This window comes from Megalobrama amblycephala, linkage group LG3, assembly GCF_018812025.1.
Source record: "Megalobrama amblycephala isolate DHTTF-2021 linkage group LG3, ASM1881202v1, whole genome shotgun sequence".
NCBI lineage: Eukaryota > Metazoa > Chordata > Actinopteri > Cypriniformes > Xenocyprididae > Megalobrama > Megalobrama amblycephala.
Genome location: NC_063046.1, coordinates 12551182 through 12572971, shown reverse-complemented (window position 1 = coordinate 12572971; position 21790 = coordinate 12551182). Strand labels below are relative to the sequence as shown.

General features: G+C 37.0%; 1 protein-coding gene across 1 annotated transcript; it reads left to right on the top strand.

The window, feature by feature from the left end:
* The first annotated feature begins 5289 nt into the window (after window positions 1-5289).
* On the top strand, window positions 5290-21303 carry calb2b (calbindin 2b). Its single transcript, XM_048183931.1, has 11 exons — window positions 5290-5559; window positions 7975-8045; window positions 8361-8450; window positions 12144-12224; window positions 12968-13024; window positions 13104-13181; window positions 13259-13314; window positions 13397-13436; window positions 18551-18604; window positions 18897-18968; window positions 20722-21303. Exons 1-11 carry the CDS (start codon window positions 5466-5468, stop codon window positions 20836-20838), a joined length of 810 nt encoding a protein of 269 aa, XP_048039888.1. The 5' UTR covers window positions 5290-5465; the 3' UTR covers window positions 20839-21303.
* The last annotated feature ends 487 nt before the right edge of the window (window positions 21304-21790 follow it).

Sequence of the window (21790 nt, the reverse complement as noted above, 5' to 3'; positions counted from 1 at the left end):
CTGACATGACTCAGAGGTCATTCTGGAGCTGCCTGTCTGCATCAACATGACCACAGAGGTCGTTTCTCAACTAATTGTCTGCACAGATGTGACCATGAAGGTCACCCCTGAACATCCTGTTCTCCTGGACAGGACCATGGAGATCACTCTTGAAATTTCTGCCAGCCCTGCTTTGGCCAAGGCAGATTTTGAATCCTCCACTGTCTCTGTTTGGCCTCTGGGGCCATCACTAATCTGTCTGAGCTTTCTGTTGTTGTTCTGCCACCTTTGCCAGATCCACAGTGGTGGTCTCCAGCCTTGTCTGCACAGATGTGGTGGTCTTCAGTTCCACCATGGGGGTCTTCAGTCCAGTCTACGCCACTGTGGTTTTCTTCTGGTCTGCTGTGGGGGTCTTCAGTTCAATCCCTGCCACTGTAGTGGTCTTCTGGTCCATCGTGGAGGTCTTCAGACTAGTCTGTGCTGCTGTGGTGGTCTTCTGCTCCGCCATGGGGATCTTCGTCCCATCAGCGCCACCCTGGCTGCCTGTCCAGCCTGTGCCGCTCCGGCCACCTGCTCAGCCTGATCCGCTCCGGCCACCTGCTCAGCCTGATCCGCCCTGGCTTCCCAATCTGCCTCAGTCTCCAGTCCTTCTCCCACCTCATGGGCCAGGCCCTCTGTCCCTCCCCCTGTTCTGTCTCCTCTCCACTTCCCTCCTGGCACCTTTAAGGGGGGGTCTGTCATGATCCCAGCCTGTGTTCCCAGGTCTTATGTGGACTTATTTCCTGTTCTGTGCCATGTTTTGTAGTCCTTTGTACTTTTTCTTGTTGATTAGTTTCTGATTGTTCCCAGGTGTTTCTTGTTTGCCAATCGCCCCTTGTGTGCAGTATTGGCACCCTTGGTTAATATAATCAAAGATCCTTTTGATCTTTAATTCATAAAATTAGCAAAAATCTAACCTTTCATTGAAGGAAAAGAATTGAAAGTGGGGGGAAAATCACATTATGAAATAAATGTTTTTTCTCAAAAGCACGTTGGCCACAATTATTGGCACCCTTTTATTCAATCCTTTTTGCAACCTCCTTTTGCAAAGATAACAGCTCAGAGTCTTCACCTATAATGCCTGATGAGTTTGGAGAACACCTGACAAGAGATCAGAGAACATTCCTTCATGCAGAATCTCTCCAGATCCTTCAGATTCCCAGCTCCATGTTGGTGCTTCTTCTCTTCAGTTCACTCCACTCATTTTCTATAGGGTTCAGGTCAGGGGACTGGGATGGCCATGGCAGAGGCTTCATTTTGTGCTCAGTGACACATTTTTGTGTTGGTTTTGATGTTTGTTTTGGATTATTGTCCTGATGGAAGTTCCAACCACGGCCCATTATTGGATATCTTGCAGAAGTGTCAGGTTTTGATTTTTTATCTGTTGGTATTTAATAGAATCCATGATACCATGTATCTGAACAAGATGTCCAGGACCTCCAGCGGAAAAATAGGCCCACAACATTAAATATCCAGCAGTATATTTAACCGTGGGCATGGGGTACTTTTTATCCACGTGTGCACCAAACCCATCTGGTGGGTTTGCTGCCAAAAAGCTCTTTTTTTAGTTTCATCTGACCGTAGAAGTCGGTCCCTTTTGAAGTTCCAGTCGTGTCTGACAACTGAATGTGCTGGAGATTGTTTCTGGATGAGAGCATAGGACTTTTCTTGAAACCCTCCCAAACAACTTGTAGGGATATAGGTGCTGTTTGATCATTTTTTTTAGGCTTTCTGAGACTCAAGACTCAACTAATCTCTGCAATTCTCCAGCTGTGATCCTTGGAGTCTTTGGCCACTCAAACTTTCCTCCTCACCATGCATTAGGATGATTTAGACACACGTCCTCTTCCAGGCAGATTTATAACATCTTTAGTTGATTGGAACTTCTCAATTATGCCCTGATAGTAGAAATGGGGATTTTCAATGGTTTAGCTATTTTCTTACAGCCACCTTCAATTTTGTGAAGCTCAACAATCTTTTGCTGCACATCAGAACTATATTCTTTGGTTTTACTCATTTTGATGAATGATTAAGGGAATTTGGCCTTTGTGTTTCCTCATGTTTATACTCCTGTCATGGCTGTCATGGCAGCCAAGTCATGGCTGGACAATTTCATGTTCATGATCACCCTGGGAATGGAAATATAGCCTACTTCAGAGATATTTTAGTCATGAAAAATTCTTAGGATGCCAATAATTGTGCCCAACATGTTTTGGAGAAAAACATTTATTTCACAATGTGATTTCCCCCACTTTCAATTCTTTTCCTTCAATGAAAGGTTACATTTTTGCTAATTGTATGAATTAATGATCAAAAGGATAAACAATGCAGATTTATTTTTACAGTCATCTTTGATCATATTTACCAAGGGTACCAATAATTCTGACCACAACTGTATACCCCAGTGTTTCTCATGTTCTTTGTCTGGTGTTGTTCTTCCATGGATGTTATGCGTGTGCTTGTTGTCAGTTTTGTTTTGCCTTCCTTGCCCGTGTCTGGATTTATCAGTTTTGCCTGGATTTACTTTATGTTTGTTTGAATAAATGTTTGCTGCACTTCCTCTGAAACAGCCACCGTTACAGAACCATTTAAGGTTCTATTCACAACCTTTTCTTCTAAGAGTGGAAGTCATCCTGGGGACTTTGAAACACCATTATATGTTTTTTTTTCTAAAAAGCATCAGGCTGTGGAAGACTTTTTGGAACCTTTATTTTTAAGAGTGTATGAGTGACTGGATCCATTCATGCACAGTAGGTGACCTTCCCTGTGTGTGTCTTAGCTCTGCTGAGTGTAAAATTATGATGGTATTGCAGCAGGAGGATCTTTAATGTTAGTGACGTCATGCTCATCACAGACCACATGAATATGGCATGGCTTATTCTTGACTTTGGAAAGGATCAAGCACATATGTGTATGCTGCATGTGTTCTAGCCAAAATACTGCATATAGCCTTCAAATATGTATTATCCTTTACATCAGATGAACAACATTCTACATATGTGGGTACATTTTGCAGATGGCATTGTATGTCTGATTATAGGGAGATTCCCTTTACTGAGCTCTAACACTGGACATGTGCCACTCTGTTGCATCAGATCATGTTTTGTGGTGGCAGAAGGACAGTCATCAATGTCACTTATTTGGATTATGGAAAATCTGTTTGTGTACAGCACTGTTTTTTTTCTTTTCTTTTTTTTTTTCTTTTTTTTGTAGGAATGTATGAACTGCACCTGATCATCATTTGTATGCAGAAACATATGATTTATGTGTGTTATTTAATTTAGATAGGTCCATTGAATCCACCTAACATTGTGTAGTATGCTATTCTGAGAACTGTTAAAGGTGCAATATGTAATATTTTTTGTCCGCTAGAGGTCGCTAGAGGCCTATTCAAAACAAAGGCGTAGCTTGGTGACGGCAAGTTTGAGAGCGGAATCTTGGGACATGTGGTCTTCACCTCAATGGCTGGTGGAAAATAATTGGGATAGGATAAGGGAAGAAATCATGTTCATGGATGCAATTATTAACGTTACTGTAGTGTGAAGCAGAGCAGGACCGAGTGTTGTTGGAGCTGAACGAGGCCGCTGGAGCGATTGCGCAACACACGCCTCACGAGCAGCAGGACTTTTATTATGACACAGTCACCGGCGCCGCTTCCGCTTTTCCGGTCATGAGTATGATGTGTTGAGCTATATAACAATAATTAGTTTTCTGTCTATAAATACATCAAAACAGTTGTTCCCTTGCCTTTTAAAACATATAAATATTAAAGAACCGAGGGTAACGCGGGTATGACGCCATTGACAGGCGACTCCTCACACGTCCCGGAGCCTTGGTTAAAATTGCAATTTTCTCACGATTTACAAATAGTTGCAAACATTTGGGATACTGTAAGTACTCAAGTGAACAAAATATATAACACTGGCCTAGTGGTTTTTGGATATTTTACTGCAAAATTCTTACATATTGCACCTTTATTTTTATTCACTAAAGGTATATGCACTAAAGTCCAAAAATTTGGGGTTAAGATTTTTTTTAGCAAGGATGCAAGAATAGAATAAGAATCTTGAAGAAAATATATCACCATTTCACACAAAATTATTAAGCAGCACAACTGTTTTCAACATTGACAATAATACATTTATTCTCAAGTTTCAGTGTATTAGAATTATTATTGAAGGATCATGTGACAATGAAGACTGGAGTAATGATGACTACTGAAAATTTTAAAATGTATTCAAATAGAAAATAATTATTTTAAATTGTAATAACGTTTCACAATATTTATGTTTGTACTGTATTTTTGATCAAATAAATGCAGCTTTGGTGAGCATAAGAGATTTTACTTAATCTCTGCCAGCCTTCTTACTGCCCTTTTTAATCTCTTAAATGCTCCTTCTCTCATTCGCTCTCTCTTGCAGTAAGTGCAGTTTTAAAGGGCTTGCCAGCATATCCTTCTACAAGTGTCTCTCATCACCACTCATGTCATACAGGATTACAGCAGACTTTTTAAAAGGTAATAATGAAAAGGTGCTGGATAACATTCACCAACTCAGCCAGGACCTGCAGAGATATGTAAGCATCCATCAGTCCAAACTGCTGAGACAAGCTTGTCACTGGTGAGTGAATGATGTCAATTTATTTTGTTTATGCAATCTCTGACAGAGTACTGTCCATGCCTTTACAGTTTCTCCCATATGTCTCTCTATCATTTTGTAATCCCAGTGCTCCACCCAAACTAATTCTGGTTCTGTCTCATTTTCTCTCTTTTTTCTATAAATAGATGGATGCGTTCAGTGGTTAAAATATTGGAAAAGAGGGGGGAGGCAAGGAATGAAAATCCCACAGCTGATGCTGCTAAACATATCTATCTATCTATCTATCTATCTATCTATCTATCTATCTATCTATCAAGATGTTGTTTTGGACAAGCATAAAATGAACAATGTCCTTTCAAGTTCTGTTAAATAGTAGGCTACATTTATATAGACACGTGTGAATATTAGCCTTTACATTAACTGACTGTACATTTTATAAATAAAGCCTTTCATATATTTCTAAGCGACTCCAGGCAATGTTGGTCACTGTCAATATACTTTATAAAAACTTTGATGCTATTTTCTGCTCGTGGAAGCGTACGAGCGCGTAAGATTTGAATTAATTTCCATAATCCTGCTGTGATGCTCCTGGAGTACATATCTGAATGAACTCGACTCGACTGCTGAAGCTGTATTTAAACGCGCTATATACTGCCACCCTTTGGTGAGCGTGTGAACTGCTCGCGTCAACAGTGGCGGTGGGGGTTTAAAACTGCTGCCTCTGTCAGGCTACTTTCAGTGACTCGCATAGGGGTAGAGGAGTGCTTCAAAGACAGGACATTTGTTTCTTTGAAGAAGAAGAAGAAGAAATAAATATAACCTAAGGGAGAGAAAAACTATAGCCAGGATATGGCGAATAAAGCACCAGAGCCCATTTCTCTGCACCTGGCGGAACTCACTGCCACCCAGTTTCTCGACATCTGGAATAAATTCGATGCTGATGGTGAGTATAACGTCCCGGGACGAAAAGCTTTATTAATTTAGTCGTACTATTACGTTACCCTGAATTATGTAGGCTATTGCATTTGACTTAGCTGTTTAAAATTAATTAAAATTATTATTAGTATACTGTACATTTTATGTTAAAATACAAAAGCAAATAATAATGATAATTTAAAAATAATAATAGAAAAACTTAGTCAATACAGGCTATGATTTTGGAAAGAGTCCCTGAGCGTACGCAGTTTTTTTTAAGTGATGGAGAAATAGAAATACTATCTGATGCATTCTTGTCAAACAAAGAATTAAACCTTTAACAAAAACTACTGTTTCTACTCATTTATTTTCAAAACATTAGCATTTTTGACTACGTAGACTACGTTTTTATTTTAGTTTCCAAGACTTGTAAGAAAGTAATTCATTGAGTTACACGTTTAAAAATTAAAAAGTTAAAGAAGCCTATTTGAGCAGCCACTTCCACTTATTAAGTCGCTTTTGAATATTAATGGACAGTCGCAGTTTGAGATGTTTTCTTATTTCCAGAATGCATTTTCATGTTTTGCTTTCCCCACATTAAAAGTAGTGTTTTAGTATACTTTTGGTCAGAACCGGTCGGGATCTGGCAACACGGGTCTAGCGGAACGAACGCTAACTCAAGTTGAATCCTCAAGCAATGTGCAATGCAGTTTTACGCACAGGCGTATTCTTGAATAATTCAGGGAAATTGAAAAGCGCCGGTGGGATGATTGCCTGCTATCGCCCTGTTAACTTCTTTCAGCGCTAGGCACGCGCTTTCGCAGCTCAGTAAATTATGCCCCACAGGCATTGTTGGCATTATTGATTTCGCTCTGGAATGGAATCTTTCCTTCGAATTGATTTGTGTGTCAGCGTTTGAGAGAATTCGAAGATGAAAAGTGATGGGCGGGGGTTGAAAGAGAACCAGCCCTGCTGGGGTTGGGTGGGGGGAACAGCCTAAGATGCTTTGCTCTTTTTAGCTAGTTTAATCTGGCCTGCCAGTCTGCTCTTCATCTGGTCAACATGGCAAAGATGGAACTCGGCCAGTTGGTTTTCTAGTCTGACCTGCTGAAAAGTACAACCGATCAGCACAACCAGTCTGGGAGGCCAGCTAAGACCAGCAAACCAACTTTGACTGTTTTAGGCTTAGCAGGGAGTGTCATATTTTTATCTTTCATTCTTTCTTTTCTTTTATCTTCTCGCTCCACACCCGTAAGACCTTCGTTCATCTTCGGAACACAAATGAAGATATTTTTGTTGAAATCCGATGGCTCAGTGAGGCCTGCATAGCCAGCAATGACATTTCCTCTCTCAAGATCCATTAATGTATTAAAAGCATATTTAAATCAGTTCATGTGAGTACAGTCGTTCAATATTAATATTATAAAGCGAGGACAATATTTTTGGTGCACAAAAACAAAATAACGACTTATATAGTGATGGATCCTGAAAGGAAGCTTCGGAGCGTTATGAAAGTGCCAAAGCGCCAAAGTCACGTGATTTCAGCAGTTTGGCGGTTTGACACGCGATCCGAATCATGATTCGATACACTGATTCATTTGTGCTCCGAAGCTTCCTGAAGCAGTGTTTTGAAATCGGCCATCACTATATAAATCGTTGTTTTTTTTTTTTTTGATGCACCAAAAATATTCTCGTCGCTTTATAATATTAATATTGAACCACTCTACTCCCATGAACTGATTTAAATATGTTTTTAGTACCTTTCTGGATCTTGAGAGAGGAAATGTCATTGCTGGCTATGGAGGCCTCACTGAGCCATCGGATTTCAACTAAAATATCTTTTTTTTTTTTTTGATAATTTGTGTTCCGAAGATTAACGAAGGTGTGTAACGGCATGAGGGTGAGTAATAAATGACATTATTTTGGGTGAACTAACCCTTTAAGCTGGTCTATCTGCCAGATCATCTGAAAAAAAAAAGAAGTGTCCAGACCTTAACTTTCTAAAACCAGCAAACAGATCCACCTGGCCAGGATGGGAGGCCCACTAAGATCAGCAAATGATCTTAGGGTGTTTTTAGAGAAGTCAAGTAGTTGAAATCTGCACATCAGAAATAGCTATTCTTTAGCATCCGTTATTGTTAAATTGTTAACAATAAATTAAATTCAATTGAACTAGATCAATTAAAATATGACTAGATTGAGAAACTGCAAACTGTGTATAAGATACAAGAATTTTCCCTGTAAAAAGCAGACATCATTTTCTAAGAAATATATGGACAAAATCCCTTTGAAGCTCAATGAATTTATCTATAATCTGTCCTTCAGCAGTTTAAATCAACGAGACAAGAACTGATTATAAAGAGAAACTGATTGTCATGTTACATCAGACAATGTGAGTTAAACTCATCATTAAATAAATGAACTTAAGTTAATTTTCTTCTAGGGAACGGCTGCATTGAAGGGAAGGAACTGGAACATTTCATTCGTGAGCTCGAGATAGCGCGGAAAAGTGTGGTGAGTCAAGCATTGCGTGTGTGTGTGTGTTCATTAATTATGGTAAAAACATCAGATGCAGTTGTACTCGATAAGTGGTGATCTGAATGTCGCATACAGTTATTAAGAACTACAGAATGAGATGCCTAGATTAATCTAGCCTAATGCACATGCCATCTGAGCAGATACCATCTGGCTGATATTATGTCAATACATTTTCTGCATGGCGTGTTTTAAAGATTTTTCTGCTACAGTTCTCTTGGAACATTTGACAACAAACGAAAAGAAACGGTACTGTTTTACATGTCAGACATGTTTGCTTTGGTTTGTTTTCAGGATCCTTCAAATGCTTCATTCAAAGACAGGATGAAAGAGTTTATGCTGAAATTCGATGAGAACGGCGATGGGAAGATTGAGATGTCAGAGGTAAATTCCCACCCGTTTTCATTACTAAAGTAGACTACAGCCAAAGGTTTGAAGCTCCGAAGAGAGACCGTTCTGCAGAGATTAATGGAACACCAGGAGGAAATATAAAGAGGACAATGAGGGCAGATTAGGGGCTTGAAGGAGGGCAAAAGGTGGCATCTATCGAGGGGATGATGAAGGGAGGGGCAGTGAGATGAATGAGTGGAGGGAGAGATGGATGAGGGGGAGGGAGAGGATGGGGGGCGACGTCCATCATAATGACGGCACAAGCGAATGGATCGAATGATTTATGCTGGAAGAAAAACCTCACTAAACTGAACTCCTTCTTTTCTCCGATTAATATCAGTTATGAAGCTATTAAGTTTGTTTGGCTTGTTGCTTTTGAATGTTTTTAGCAGTTATATTTCTTTCTCTTGACCTATTTCTTGGTCCTATATAGCTTAGTGGAGGTAGAATGGTTTTGAAAGGATGAGAGGAGAATCTCCGTGCACCAGATTAAAGCTTACTTAGAAGAGACCATGCAGTTAATGCAGAAGGGATGTGGTTACTGTACTGTATATTCAAATGATCTGCATCATGTAAATCTCACTGTATTAGAAATTACGAATGACTATGAACAAAATCCTTCTAGTGTGGTTTTTCTCTTTTCAATCTGGTACACAATCTCAGGTATGCCACTTTATCTTGAAAGCTGGCAGGATTTCAGCAGCTCATTCAGACGCCCATTCAGAGTCAATGATCTGTTCTTCTGTGTGCAGCGTGTGAGTCTAAGCTGGAACCTCAGATTAGCCATGTTGGGATCGTCGTATCTGTCATCTTCTGATTTCCTGCTTTTGGGGTTTTTCTGCTTGACTTTGTTAGTGAGATATACGTATTTTAAAGTTATCTTTTGAAGTTAGTAGCTGTTTTTTCATTCTTGCTGGTACGAACAATAATACTTTATGTTAGTATCTTTTAGCAGAGAAACGTAAATCAACAGAATATAGATGTTAACTTTTTACAATAAGCAATTTTATTATACTGAATAGCAGAAAACACACAAATAACAAAATAAATCAAAGGCAGAATAGGAGTAGATAAGTAAAGACATTTGTAATGTTACAAAAGATTACTATTTCAAATAAATGCTGTTATTTTGAACATTCTATTCATCAAAGAATTCTGAAAAGAAAGCGGCACGGTTTTCACAAAATATTAAGCAGCACAACTGTTTACAACATTGATAATAATAAGAAATGTTTCCTGAGCACCTGAAAATTCAGCTTTGATTCATCTTACCAACACACACACACACACACACACACACAATCTATATATGTTTCACATATAGAATAACCATTAGATGATCATAAAACTATATTTGTCCTATATGTAGTAATACTATCCACATCCTTCAATCGAACAAATCATTACTTGGATTGTAAGGCTTAAAAAGTGCTTTTCGCTTTTTATAGACAAAGGGCGATACTCTAGGCCCAGGTTTGTGTGTCAGAGCACTCAGAGGTGGAACTTGTCATAGACTGATGCTTTTAGAGCTTTACTTACTGTTCGCTTCGGTATGGTTTTGTGTCCCTTCAGTAATTCAGCATTGATGAGCTCCTCTGTTGAGGCTGGAAAAGATAACCAAGAGCATGAAATGGTCTCTCATCCCTGTCCAGCTCTCGCAGGCACTCTCTTCCTAAGTCAGGGAGAGAGGCTTTATACACAGGCATCAACTCAAACAGCAGCACTTGGTTGATCGTGTAGCAAAAAGGCTGGTTTGGATAAGGGCTTTGTGCTCCACTGTGCGGCTGTCCATGGTGCTGAAATCCATTTCAATGGAATTATAGACTGGGGTCTAAATGTAGTGGTTAAGAATAGAAAACATTTCATTTTAAAGGGTTAGTTCACCCAAAAATGAAAATGATGTCATTAATTACTCACCCTCATGTCGTTCCACACCTGTACGACCTTTAGTCATCTTTGGAACACAAATTAAGATATTTTTGATGAAATCCGAGAGGTATATGATTCGCAATATAACCACCACTTTCAAGGTCCAGAATGGTACTAAACTGCAGTGGACTGCAGTGGTTCAACCTTAATGTTATGAAGTGACGAGAATACTTTTTGTGCGCAAAAACAAAACAAAAATAACGACTTTATTCAACAATTTTTCCTCTTCCGTTGGCGCAGCGAACGCACTGCAGAGCTTCCGTGTTTACGTCCGAACGCTGACTCAAGCACTGTAATGCGTTCACTGCGCCAACTGCGTAACAGACTGACAGGGAAGAGGGAAAATGTGACTGTGGTCATAAAATGATGCTCAACTGGTAATAAGGACCCCAAAGTGTGCCAAGAAAACATCCCCCACACCATTGCGCCACCATCACCAGTCTGAACCGTCGATACTTTCATGTTGTTTATGGCATATTCTGAGCCTACCATCTGACTGTCGCAGGCTTGCAGCAGACTCTTCAGACTAGGCAACATATTTCTAATCTTCTTTCGTCCAATTTCGGTGAACCTGTGCAAATTGTAGCCTTAGTTTCCTGTTTCAGCTGACAGGAGTGGCACCCGGTGTGGTCTTGTGTAATGGTTGTAACGAGTGGTTATTTGAGGTAATGTTGCCTTTATATCAGCCTGAACCAGTCGGGCCATTCTCCTCTAATCTCTGGCATCAACAAGGCATTTTCAGCAACAGAACTGCCGCTCACTGGATATTTTCTCTTTTTCTGACAATTCTCTGTAACCCTAGAGATGGTTGTGTGTGAAAATCCCAGTCGTCTGGTACCAACAACCCTGCCAGGTCACTTAAATCAACTTTCTTCCCCATTCTGATGCTCAGTTTGAACTTTTGAACTTTAGCAGTTCGTCTTGACCTTGACCTAAATGCATTGAGTTGCTGCCCTGCTTTGTGATTGGCTGATTAGATATTTGTGTTAATGAGCAGTTGAACAGGTATACCTAATAAAGTGGCCAGTGAGTATGTGTGTGTGTGTGTATGTATATATATATATATATATATATATATATATACACACACACATATATATATATATACATATATATATACATATATATATATATGTATATATATACATATATATATATATATATACATATACATATATATACATATATATATATATATATACATACATATATATATATATATATATATATATATATATATATATACATACATACAGTACTGTTCACAATCTTAGGCTACCACCAGCTTTGTTGACCATCCATATTTTTCAGTCTCTTTATTACGATACATTTAGGTTTAAGAGAGCCAGGTTCCTGCTATTGCTCAAATGTAAGGGAAGGTCAGTAAATACTTGCCACTTTAGCCTATTGCACTTTAGCCTGTTTTTTCCGGATTTTTTTTAATGCATTCAAATTTACTGTATTTTCTGGTTATATTCTAATAAAGAGACTGAGAAATAATTACATATGGTCATTATATCATTGCTAAAACAACATCTAATGGTGGCCTAAGACTTTTGCACAGTACTGTATATATATATATATATATATATATATATATATATATATATATATATATATATATATATATATATATATATATATATATATATTTTAAATGTCGGTATCTTTTCAAGAGAACACTATTTTACTTTTTCTTTTGATAATTAAATATGATAATGATTGGATGACGTGTCTTTCTTGCTTTATCTTTTACAGCTGGCCCAGATCCTGCCAACAGAGCAGAATTTTCTATTGTGCTTCAGACAGTATGTGGGATCCAGTGCAGAGTTTATGGCAGTATGTAACACACAAAAACACACAATGATTATTTTGTTGCCATATCTTATAGATATCGTGATCTGTTGAGATTTAAAGTGAAATGAATCTCTACTCAATGTGCATATAAGTAATCCAACCAACATCATTAGCAACTTCTACATTAGTTTTGAGATTAGTTATTTTCAAAAATGATTGTTTTATTGTAAACATGTATATCTTTGAATAGCTAAGGTGCTTTTGCGTGCATCTGTGTGAAACAGAGAGAGAGAGACAGAAAACTCTATTTGCTGGAGGTTATCCATTATGAATGGACTGCAATACATAAAAGAACAGAGTGTGTGTATGTTTGACTAACTGGGTTAAGGGAGGTTCATTTGTACAACATGGTGATTTTGTAAATAATACAAAACATGTTCGTTCTGTAGAACATCTGAGTTGTGGAAGAGTAAAGATGAGTTCAGAACTGTGAACATTTTGCTAGCATTACAGAGGACTACACACATGTGCAATAATGCACACATGCTGGTAAATCAGGGCAGGTTGGCATTCCTCCACATTAGATCAGCTCGCCAGTAATCCCAGTGTAATTCCCAAATACCAAATTCACTGGTTTAATCAAGACGAGAATGACATAATCACATACAAATCTGAACATTTTTGATTGAAACCCTGCCCGTTTCACCTTTGCAGGGCAAAGAATCTGTACATATGTGTGGGAAGTGTGGAGGTGTCTGACTTAATGCTATTGTTTCATTTTTCAGGCTTGGAGAAAATATGATACTGACCGTAGCGGATACATTGAATCCAATGAACTGAAGGTATAACTCAATAGGTCACACAGAGCTTCCTATTGCTATTATAGATCCATTACTAAATAAAAACATTTCTTTGCCTTAGGGCTTTCTCTCAGATCTGTTGAAGAAAGCAAACAGACATTACGATGACAAGAAACTGAATGAGTATACACAGACCATAGTGAGTAGACGCACACAATTCACACTTATACACAACACACACGACTGCTCTTTAATTTATGCTTTTTTTCCCTGAAGCTTAAAATGTTTGACCTGAATGGTGATGGGAAACTGGGATTGTCCGAGATGGCTAGGTGAGAAGGCCTCAGAGTGAGTTGCATATTAATTCAATATTGTTTAAATGATATAATATTGGATGTTATATTTTGTCTTTAGACTGCTTCCTGTGCAAGAGAATTTTCTGCTCAAGTTTCAGGTAAGATCAAGCAGTCTTCATAATGTCAGATTAGATGGCAGAGTACAAATATAGTGTTTCTGCGGCTCAAACAGAAGAGCATGGTATTAGCAACACCAAGATCATGGGTTTGCTTACCAGGGAATGTATGAACTAATAATGTAAACCTTAAATGCGATGTAATTTTTTTTTTCTTCTTTTGATTAAAAGTGTCTGCCAAAGGAGTAAACCTTATTTAAATATAAGTATAGAGCAGGGGTGTCAAACTCAGCTCCTGGAGGGCACAGGCCTACAGAGTTTAAGTCCAACCATAGGCGTAATTTGCGGGTGGGACGGGCGGGACCACTTTTTGCCAGGGTCGATATTGTCCCTGCCACTTTTTGAAATTTTGCGGCACGGATATATACTAATACAAAAGAAACATCTCTAGTAGATTAGCAAGTCATTCGTTTGTGTTAGATAAGGGGCGATCTGGCTCTGGGATGTTTTTGAAACGCAACGCTGTTGCGGAGACTCTCTATTCGTTCCTGTGAAATCACAAACCAAAATGCACATGAACATGTCCCTCCCTGCTTTTGATATACAATCACTGATGAACATCTTTGGTTTTAATAATATAAGGAAGAAAAAAAAAGGCTATACGAGAGCAGATTAGAACCCAGATCGTCTGGCACGCATAAAAAAAATTCTACTATTAGCCCATTAGGACTAATGAATACTTAACGTGGATCTACACTACCGTTCAAAAGTTTGGGATCGGTAAGATTTTTAATATTTTTAAAAGAAGTTTTGTCTGCTCACCAAGATTGCATTTATTTTATTAAAAATACAGTAAAAACAGTAATATTGTGAAATATTATTACAATTTAAAATAACTGTTTTCTATTGGAATATAATATAAAATGTAATTTATTTCTGTGTTGGAAAAGCTGAATTTTCAGCATCATTCCTCCAGTCTTCAGTGTCACATGATCCTTCAGAAATCATTCTAATATGCTGATCTGCTGCTCAAGAAACATTTATTATTATTATCAATGTTGAAAACAGTTGTATACTTTTTTTTTTCAGGATTCCTTGATAGGAAGAAAGTTCAAAAGAACAGCATTTATCTAAAATACAAAGCTTTTGTAACATTTTACACTACCGTTCAAAAGTTTGGGGTCAGTAAGAATTTTTATTTTTATTTTTTTGAGAAGAATTTAAAGAAATTAAAATTTTTTTTTTCAGCAAGGATGCATTAAATCAATCAAAAGTGGCAGTAAAGACATTTATAATGTTACAAAAGATTAGATTTCAAATAAATGCTGTTCGTTTGAACTTTATATTCATCAAAGAATCCTGAAAAAAAATATTGTACACAAATATTTTGTACATCTGTGCACAATAAATGTTTCTTGAGCAGCAAATCATCATATTAGAATGATTTCTGAAGGATCATGTGACACTGAAGACTGGAGTAATAATGCTGAAAATTCAGCTTTGCATCACAGGAATAAATTACATTTTCAAATATTTCCAAATAGAAAACAGTTATTTTAAATTGTAATAATATTTCACAATATTACTGTTTTTACTGTATTTTTATTTAAATAAATGCAGCCTTGGTGAGCAGACGAAACTTCTTTTAAAGACATTAAAAATCTTACCGATCCTAAACTTTTGAACGGTAGTGTATATATTTATTCACTAAAGTAAATACTCTCGAGACTAATAATATATTGTATTATTGTATATGTATGGATGAAACTATCATATTAAACATGAATTCTGTCAATAAATTGTGCATTTATTAGGCAGTTTTACATTTCTGATATGCAATCTTCACCCCACCATACACACACGCTCCTGTTCCACCCACTTTTTAAAACAAAGTTACGCCACTAGTTCCAACCCTGCTTCAACACACATACCTGTATAAGCCTATAAGGATTTGATTAGCTTGATCAGATGTGTTTAATTAAGGTTGAAGCTAATAGCTGTGTTCAATTTGAAGTTTTGCTGCGCAGACTGATTGGTGTATGACAAAGTATCGCGAGAGGCTCCGTATGGTTTCAAATCAGTCTTGCTCTACTTTGATGTCATATACCGTTTGGTCTGCACAGCGCTACTTCAACACTCTAAAAAATAAAACATTGGTTCAACAAAAAAAAAATCTGTTAACATTTTCCACTAGAATTTTTAACTTAAGCCAATTGGGAGAATTACATTAATTCAAAGCAATATTTTGAATTGATCCAACATAATGTTTTAAGTAAGGTGAACACGTTTTTTTGCCACAATAAAACACATTTCTAAGTAACATGAACTTAAAAATTGTCAACATGGATGCAACTATTTAAGTTGATCCAACATAATGTTTTAAGTAAGGTGAAGACGGTTTTTAGACACAATAAAACGCATTTCTAAGTAACATGAACTTAAAAATTGTCAACATGAATGCAACTATTTAAGTTGATCCAACATAATGTTTTAAGTAAGGTGAACACGTTTTTTTGCCACAATAAAACGCATTTCTAAGTAACATGAACTTAAAAATTGTCAACATGAATGCAACTATTTAAGTTGATCCAACATAATGTTTTAAGTAAGGTGAAGACGGTTTTTTGCCACAATAAAATGCATTTCTAAGTAACATGAACTTAAAAATTGTCAACATGGATGCAACTATTTAAGTTGATCCAACATAATGTTTTAAGTAAGGTGAAGACGGTTTTTAGACACAATAAAACGCATTTCTAAGTAACATGAACTTACCAAGCACGGCTTGTCACCATGATGGTAAATCTCCAAAAACCCACATTAACAGAAACTCTTCTAAATTAGCATAACAAAACACTAATTACTGCTAAATCTCCCTTACCATTAATCTTGTGCAAAAAACATTATATAACACTTAATTTTAGCATTTACTCTCCCTTTCAAGTGCCATGGGCAAAGCATGATGGGAAATATATATCCCAGCCCAGTTTCACTTAACTTAAGTTCGTCTAAATTAAAAGAAGTGTTCATACAACTCAAAACAATGAAACGCGTTTACACGTCATCAGATTGTATTTTACATTAACAGAACTTAAAATTAAATACATTTTTGATTAACTGAAGTCATGATAGTATATCGAATCAATAGGCATAATTTGTGTGTCATCCAAGCTCAATAAAATAACAATTACAAGTAAAAAGTCTAACAGCATTTCAGAACTTGATTTTTTATTTCACAACAATATATATATTTAAGTAATGACTAAAGGTCCCCTGAATTAGTTTTTAGAGTGTTAAGTCGAACACATCTAAACTCTGCAGTGGTGTGGCCCTCCAGGAACTGGTATAGAGTCAATGAGCATTTTTACATATACAGTGATACGCTGGTAACTCCCCAAAATCAGCTTTTTAATTTTACCCCGTTAAATTAACCAATAACCTGGCAATGCAAGTAAACCCTGTTTACAAGACTTTTTTTTTAAATCTGAAGGTTATTCCTCGGTAGTGACGTCACAAACTAATCATTTGTGTATCTGACTCTGTATTGCATTTGTTATGTGAGGTGTGATGTTAAATAAATAAGCAGTATTTTGACTGTACCACTTGAGAACACATTTTTATACTGTAATTTCTTGAGTCAAGAAAGATTCAGGGTTTATGATATATTTCCTCATCCCCTACTACAAAAGACTTGTAAAAAGTATGTACTCCGGTACCAAGTCGGTACTGAAATGTAAAAAAATCTGACGATACCAGCATTTCACCCTAGCATTTTGACCACTGTTGAGCGCAATCCTAAACACCCCTGATTGGCCATTGTGTTCACGTGCTCAACAGCTACACATTTGCTGATAGATGCCTGCTTTTATCACACAAGAGCACTTCAGTTATAATTTTTAAAGCCATTTATAACCTTATTCCAATAAAGTAAAATGGGTTAATGCTTTTACATGACCACGTGCATTGCCGTCTTATTAAGCATAACGGGGTTAAGAATGTGCATGTAAACGAACTCAATGGAATATATCTGCTAACAACTAAGTGTAAAAAATAGTAGTTGCAAATTGGCAAATAAGAGGTACAAATGCCAGTTCAGTGTAAATGACATTTGTAGCACAAAAGACATGGTTTAGGGTTAGAATACTAAAATGTGCAAAAACAGAGTGCAGCAGTAATACTAGCACAATAAAAGTGTGATATACTGGAAGCTAGGAGGGCGAGAAGCAAAAATGAATAAACTGGCAGTTGTAAGCGGTTACAGAAGAATGGCAGTAGCATACGATCAGAGCAGAAAAAGCTGAGATTTGCAATATGGCAAGAGTTTCTTTTTTAGATCAATGTTGAAGTCATGTAGAAAACATGCATGATTACAGGCGAATGTGTATTTGGGTATACATTTGTGTGTGTGTGTGTGTGTGTGAACCTGACGGCAGATTGGTAAGTGATTTCGGACACAGAGATCATGGTTTGATAGGGATTACTTCAATCCTACTGTAGTTACGATAATCTCCATAGATTATTCTTGAACCTGGAGATTTACTGATCTGGCCCAGTCTCACATTCACTGGACGCTCTTATTTTTCTCTCTCTCTTTTTTTTCCTCAAAAACACTGAAAATATGTTAAGGCTGGAATAACTGGTCCACGTTTAGCCTCATTGCATTATCAGGGTCAAAATATGGCGACAGATATGTCCTCTGCCTTTTCAGTCATGAAAGGGTATCATTCTATAGACAAACTGTAAGTTGTAAACTGCTATAATTAATACATAGAATAAAGAGCAATGCAGTTCAGATATGAATTGAATATTAGTGGAATACCATCAAAATAAATAAACAATCCTGTATTACACAAAGCCATTTTCTAAATGACTTTTGTGTGCTATGTCTGGCATGATTGCATCACACTATTATTTTATATCGGCACGTTTATTAATGGTATATATATATTTTTTAAGTAGGAATGATGCTAAATGTTGCTGCACTGTTCTGTTATAATCCAAAGGATTTGGAGGATTATTTTCTAGTTATGAGAATTCAGACCTTCGAAATCAAATCTAAAGGCAAATTGATATTACACTACAGTAAAACCTTCCATTATACACACATATACATTGGGCATAAACTAATGTCTGTTTTTTTTCCTCCTCATCACCAGAACTTCAAACTATCTGCTGGAGAATTTGAAGCAATTTTCAACTTTTATGACAAGGTCAGATAATGTGTATATTTCTCATGTTTATGTCCATGTTAATTTGTCTTGTATTGTGGGTTAGTAATCCACACATGACCATATACACAAAAAATAACAACTATTTCAACCACAAAGCACAATAACCTCATCCTCCCTAAATAGCACATATACACAACGGAGACGTTTATTTGATGTGCATGTTTTCATCTGGAAGATGAATTTTTTTTTAGAGCATTTGCTCTATCTGCAATAGTATCCATCAGCTATTGAATGGGCTGTTAACAGTTTCTCTCCTTTTTTTCTTTAACAGGATGGAAATGGTTACATTGATGAACATGAACTGGATGCACTGCTGAGAGACCTCTATCAAAAACATAAAATGGTAACTTGGTGTTGGATGGGATTTTAGCACTCTTTTAATTGAAGTGCATTTGAAGTGGCAAATATATCACAAAAAAGGAATGGAAAAATGGTAATCGAAGCTATATGAAATTGATGTTTTAAAATATCAAATTATGAATATCGATGGATAGAAATGTATTGTATACACTATTGGTCAAAAGTTTTGGATTGATTTGTTTTAAAAGAATTTAATATTTCTATTCAACAAGGACACATTAAATTGATCAAAAGTGACACTTAAAGGTGCCCTAGATTCAAAAATTGAATTTACCTTGGCATTGTTAAATAACAAGAGTTCAGTACATGGAAATGACATACAGTGAGTCTCAAACACCATTGTTTCCTCCTCCTTATATAAATCTCATTTGTTTAAACGACCTCCAAAGAACAGGCGAATCTCAACATAACACCAACTGTTACGTAACAGTCGGGGTGTACGCCCCAATATTTGCATAATGCCAGCCCATGATGTTCCCAGCATTATAAAAGGGATTACACAAGGGCAGCCAGTTAACGTCTGGAGCTGCACACAGCCGAATCATCAGACTAGATAAGCAAGAACAACAGCGAAAAATGGCAGATGGAGCAATAATAACTGACATGATCCATGATTACATGATATTTTGTGATATTTGTGAATTGTCTTTCTAAAAGTTTTGTTAGCATGTTGCTAATGTACTGTTAAATGAGGTTAAAGTTACCATCGTTTCTTACTGTATTCACGGAGACAAGAGCCGTCGCTATTTTCATTTTTTAAACACTTGCAGTCTGTATAATGCATAAACACAACTTCATTCTTTATAAATCTCTCCAACAGTGTAGCATTAGCCGTTAGCCACGGAGGACAGCCTCAAATTCACTCAGAATAAAACTTTAACATCCAAATAAATACTGTACTCACATAATTCGAAGCATGCATACAGCATGCATGACGAACATCTTGTAAAGATCCATTTGAGGGTTATATTAGCTGTGTGAACTTTGTAAATGCGCTATAATATAGTCGACAGCTGGTGTGGCAGGGAGCACACGATTTAAGGGGGCGGCACCGAGTGTAAATCAGTGCATTGTTAATGATGCCCCAAAATAGGCAGTTAAAAAAATTAATTTAAAAAAATCTATGGGGTATTTTGAGCTGAAACTATTCAGGAGACACCTTAGACTTATATTACATCTTGTGAAAGAACGTTCTTGGGCACCTTTAAGACATTTATAATGTTACAAAAGATTTCAGTTTCAAATAAATGCTGTTCTTTTGAACTTTATCAAAGAATCCTGAAAAAAGTATCATGGTTTCCACAAAAATATTAAGCAGCACAACTTTTTTTTAAATTATTATTAATATATAATAAATAAGAATTGTTTCTTGAGCACCAAATCAGCATATTAGAATGATTTCTGAAGGATCATGTGACACTGAAGACTGGAGTAATGACGCTGAAAATTCAGCTTTGCATCACAGGAATAAATTACATTTATTTAAAATATCTTACAGTAAGATAGAAAACTGTTATTTTATATATGACTGATTCTGCAGTATTTTTGATCAAAATAAATGCAGTCCTAGTGAGCATTAAGAGACTTCATTCCCAAACAATCTTACCACCCTCAAACCTCCAAACAGTATTTTTAAAAATATATACTTAAATATTTAAGGCTGCAGCGATGCTGCATTTCAGCGACAATATGACTGGTCTGAATACTTATAGACGTCTATGTGTGTCCTCCTTTAGGTTGTTGACCCTCAAAGTCTGGCTAGCTCAAAGAAAAGCATCATGGCATTGTCTGACGGAGGGAAGCTGTTCCGCACAGAGCTGGAGATTGTGTTATGCAAGGATCCGTCAGTGTGAACTCTGAGCTCTTAACTCTCACTTCTTCCTCTGTACCTTCACCCACCCCAATCTAGCCAAAACAGGTGCATGTGGTGGCTCTGTTCCACCTCTTATCCTGTCAAAGTTAATCAGCATCCACAACGTACCCCTCTCTCCGTGGCATGCCTTTCCCAAAGATATGGCTTCTCGATGTGTGCATCTCTTGCTTGTCTTTTTTATGTCAAAACATAATTCTGACATTGTGGTATAATAATGGATATTTGGTCTTTGGTCTTATTCTCCTGCTTGTACCAAAGTTTGTTAATTCATATGTGCAGTCTGCTCTTTGTCTCTGTTTCCTCTATTCCTCCCTCTTTTTTTCTCTTTCCAATCTCTCCCACATCTCCTTTTTTTTGTTCCTAGCAGGCTGTAGACTGTTCTGTTTTGCCAACACTGCTAAAAGAATTACTGAAATAAAGATCAGATAAGACATTTTACCTTCAATACCGTCCCTCTTTCTCTGCTCTAAAGCATCTGTCCTGCTCTTTCTTTACATATAGGACCATTTTCCATATTCTCAGGCTATATTTCGCAAGGTAGCATTAATGCCTCAAATTTAATTACAGCTTAAGTTTCTGTTATGGAAGAAGATAATGGTAATAATGGGCACCTATTAACGTAGTTTGGATGTGCTAGCTACTCAGGCACTTTGTGATCTCATTTTTCATTTAGATAAATCCAAAAGCAGCTAACTTATCTTTGTGGGCCTGCAAGTAAAGGCACACATCCGCATCTTCAAGCCAAAGCGAGCACAGGAGCACAATGAAGTGTTTAGAGCTTATCTTTTTCATTTTCATGGTACGAATGTTCTTTGTGCTTCATTAATCTCTGATACAGGATAGAATAGGAAAAGGACTGTGGTGTTGCAGACAGTTTTCTTGGCTTCAGTTTCACCCTGAATATTCCTCATTTTTATGCTTGTCTTTTTGGG

Coding starts and splice junctions, on each gene's coding strand:
- calb2b (XM_048183931.1), top strand. CDS start 5,466: ATGGCGAATAAAGCACCAGAGCCCATTTCTCTGCACCTGGCGGAACTC. Junction 12,225..12,967: donor CCAGTGCAGAGTTTATGGCA/GTATGTAACACA, acceptor TTCATTTTTCAG/GCTTGGAGAAAATATGATAC. Junction 13,182..13,258: donor ATGAGTATACACAGACCATA/GTGAGTAGACGC, acceptor TTTTCCCTGAAG/CTTAAAATGTTTGACCTGAA.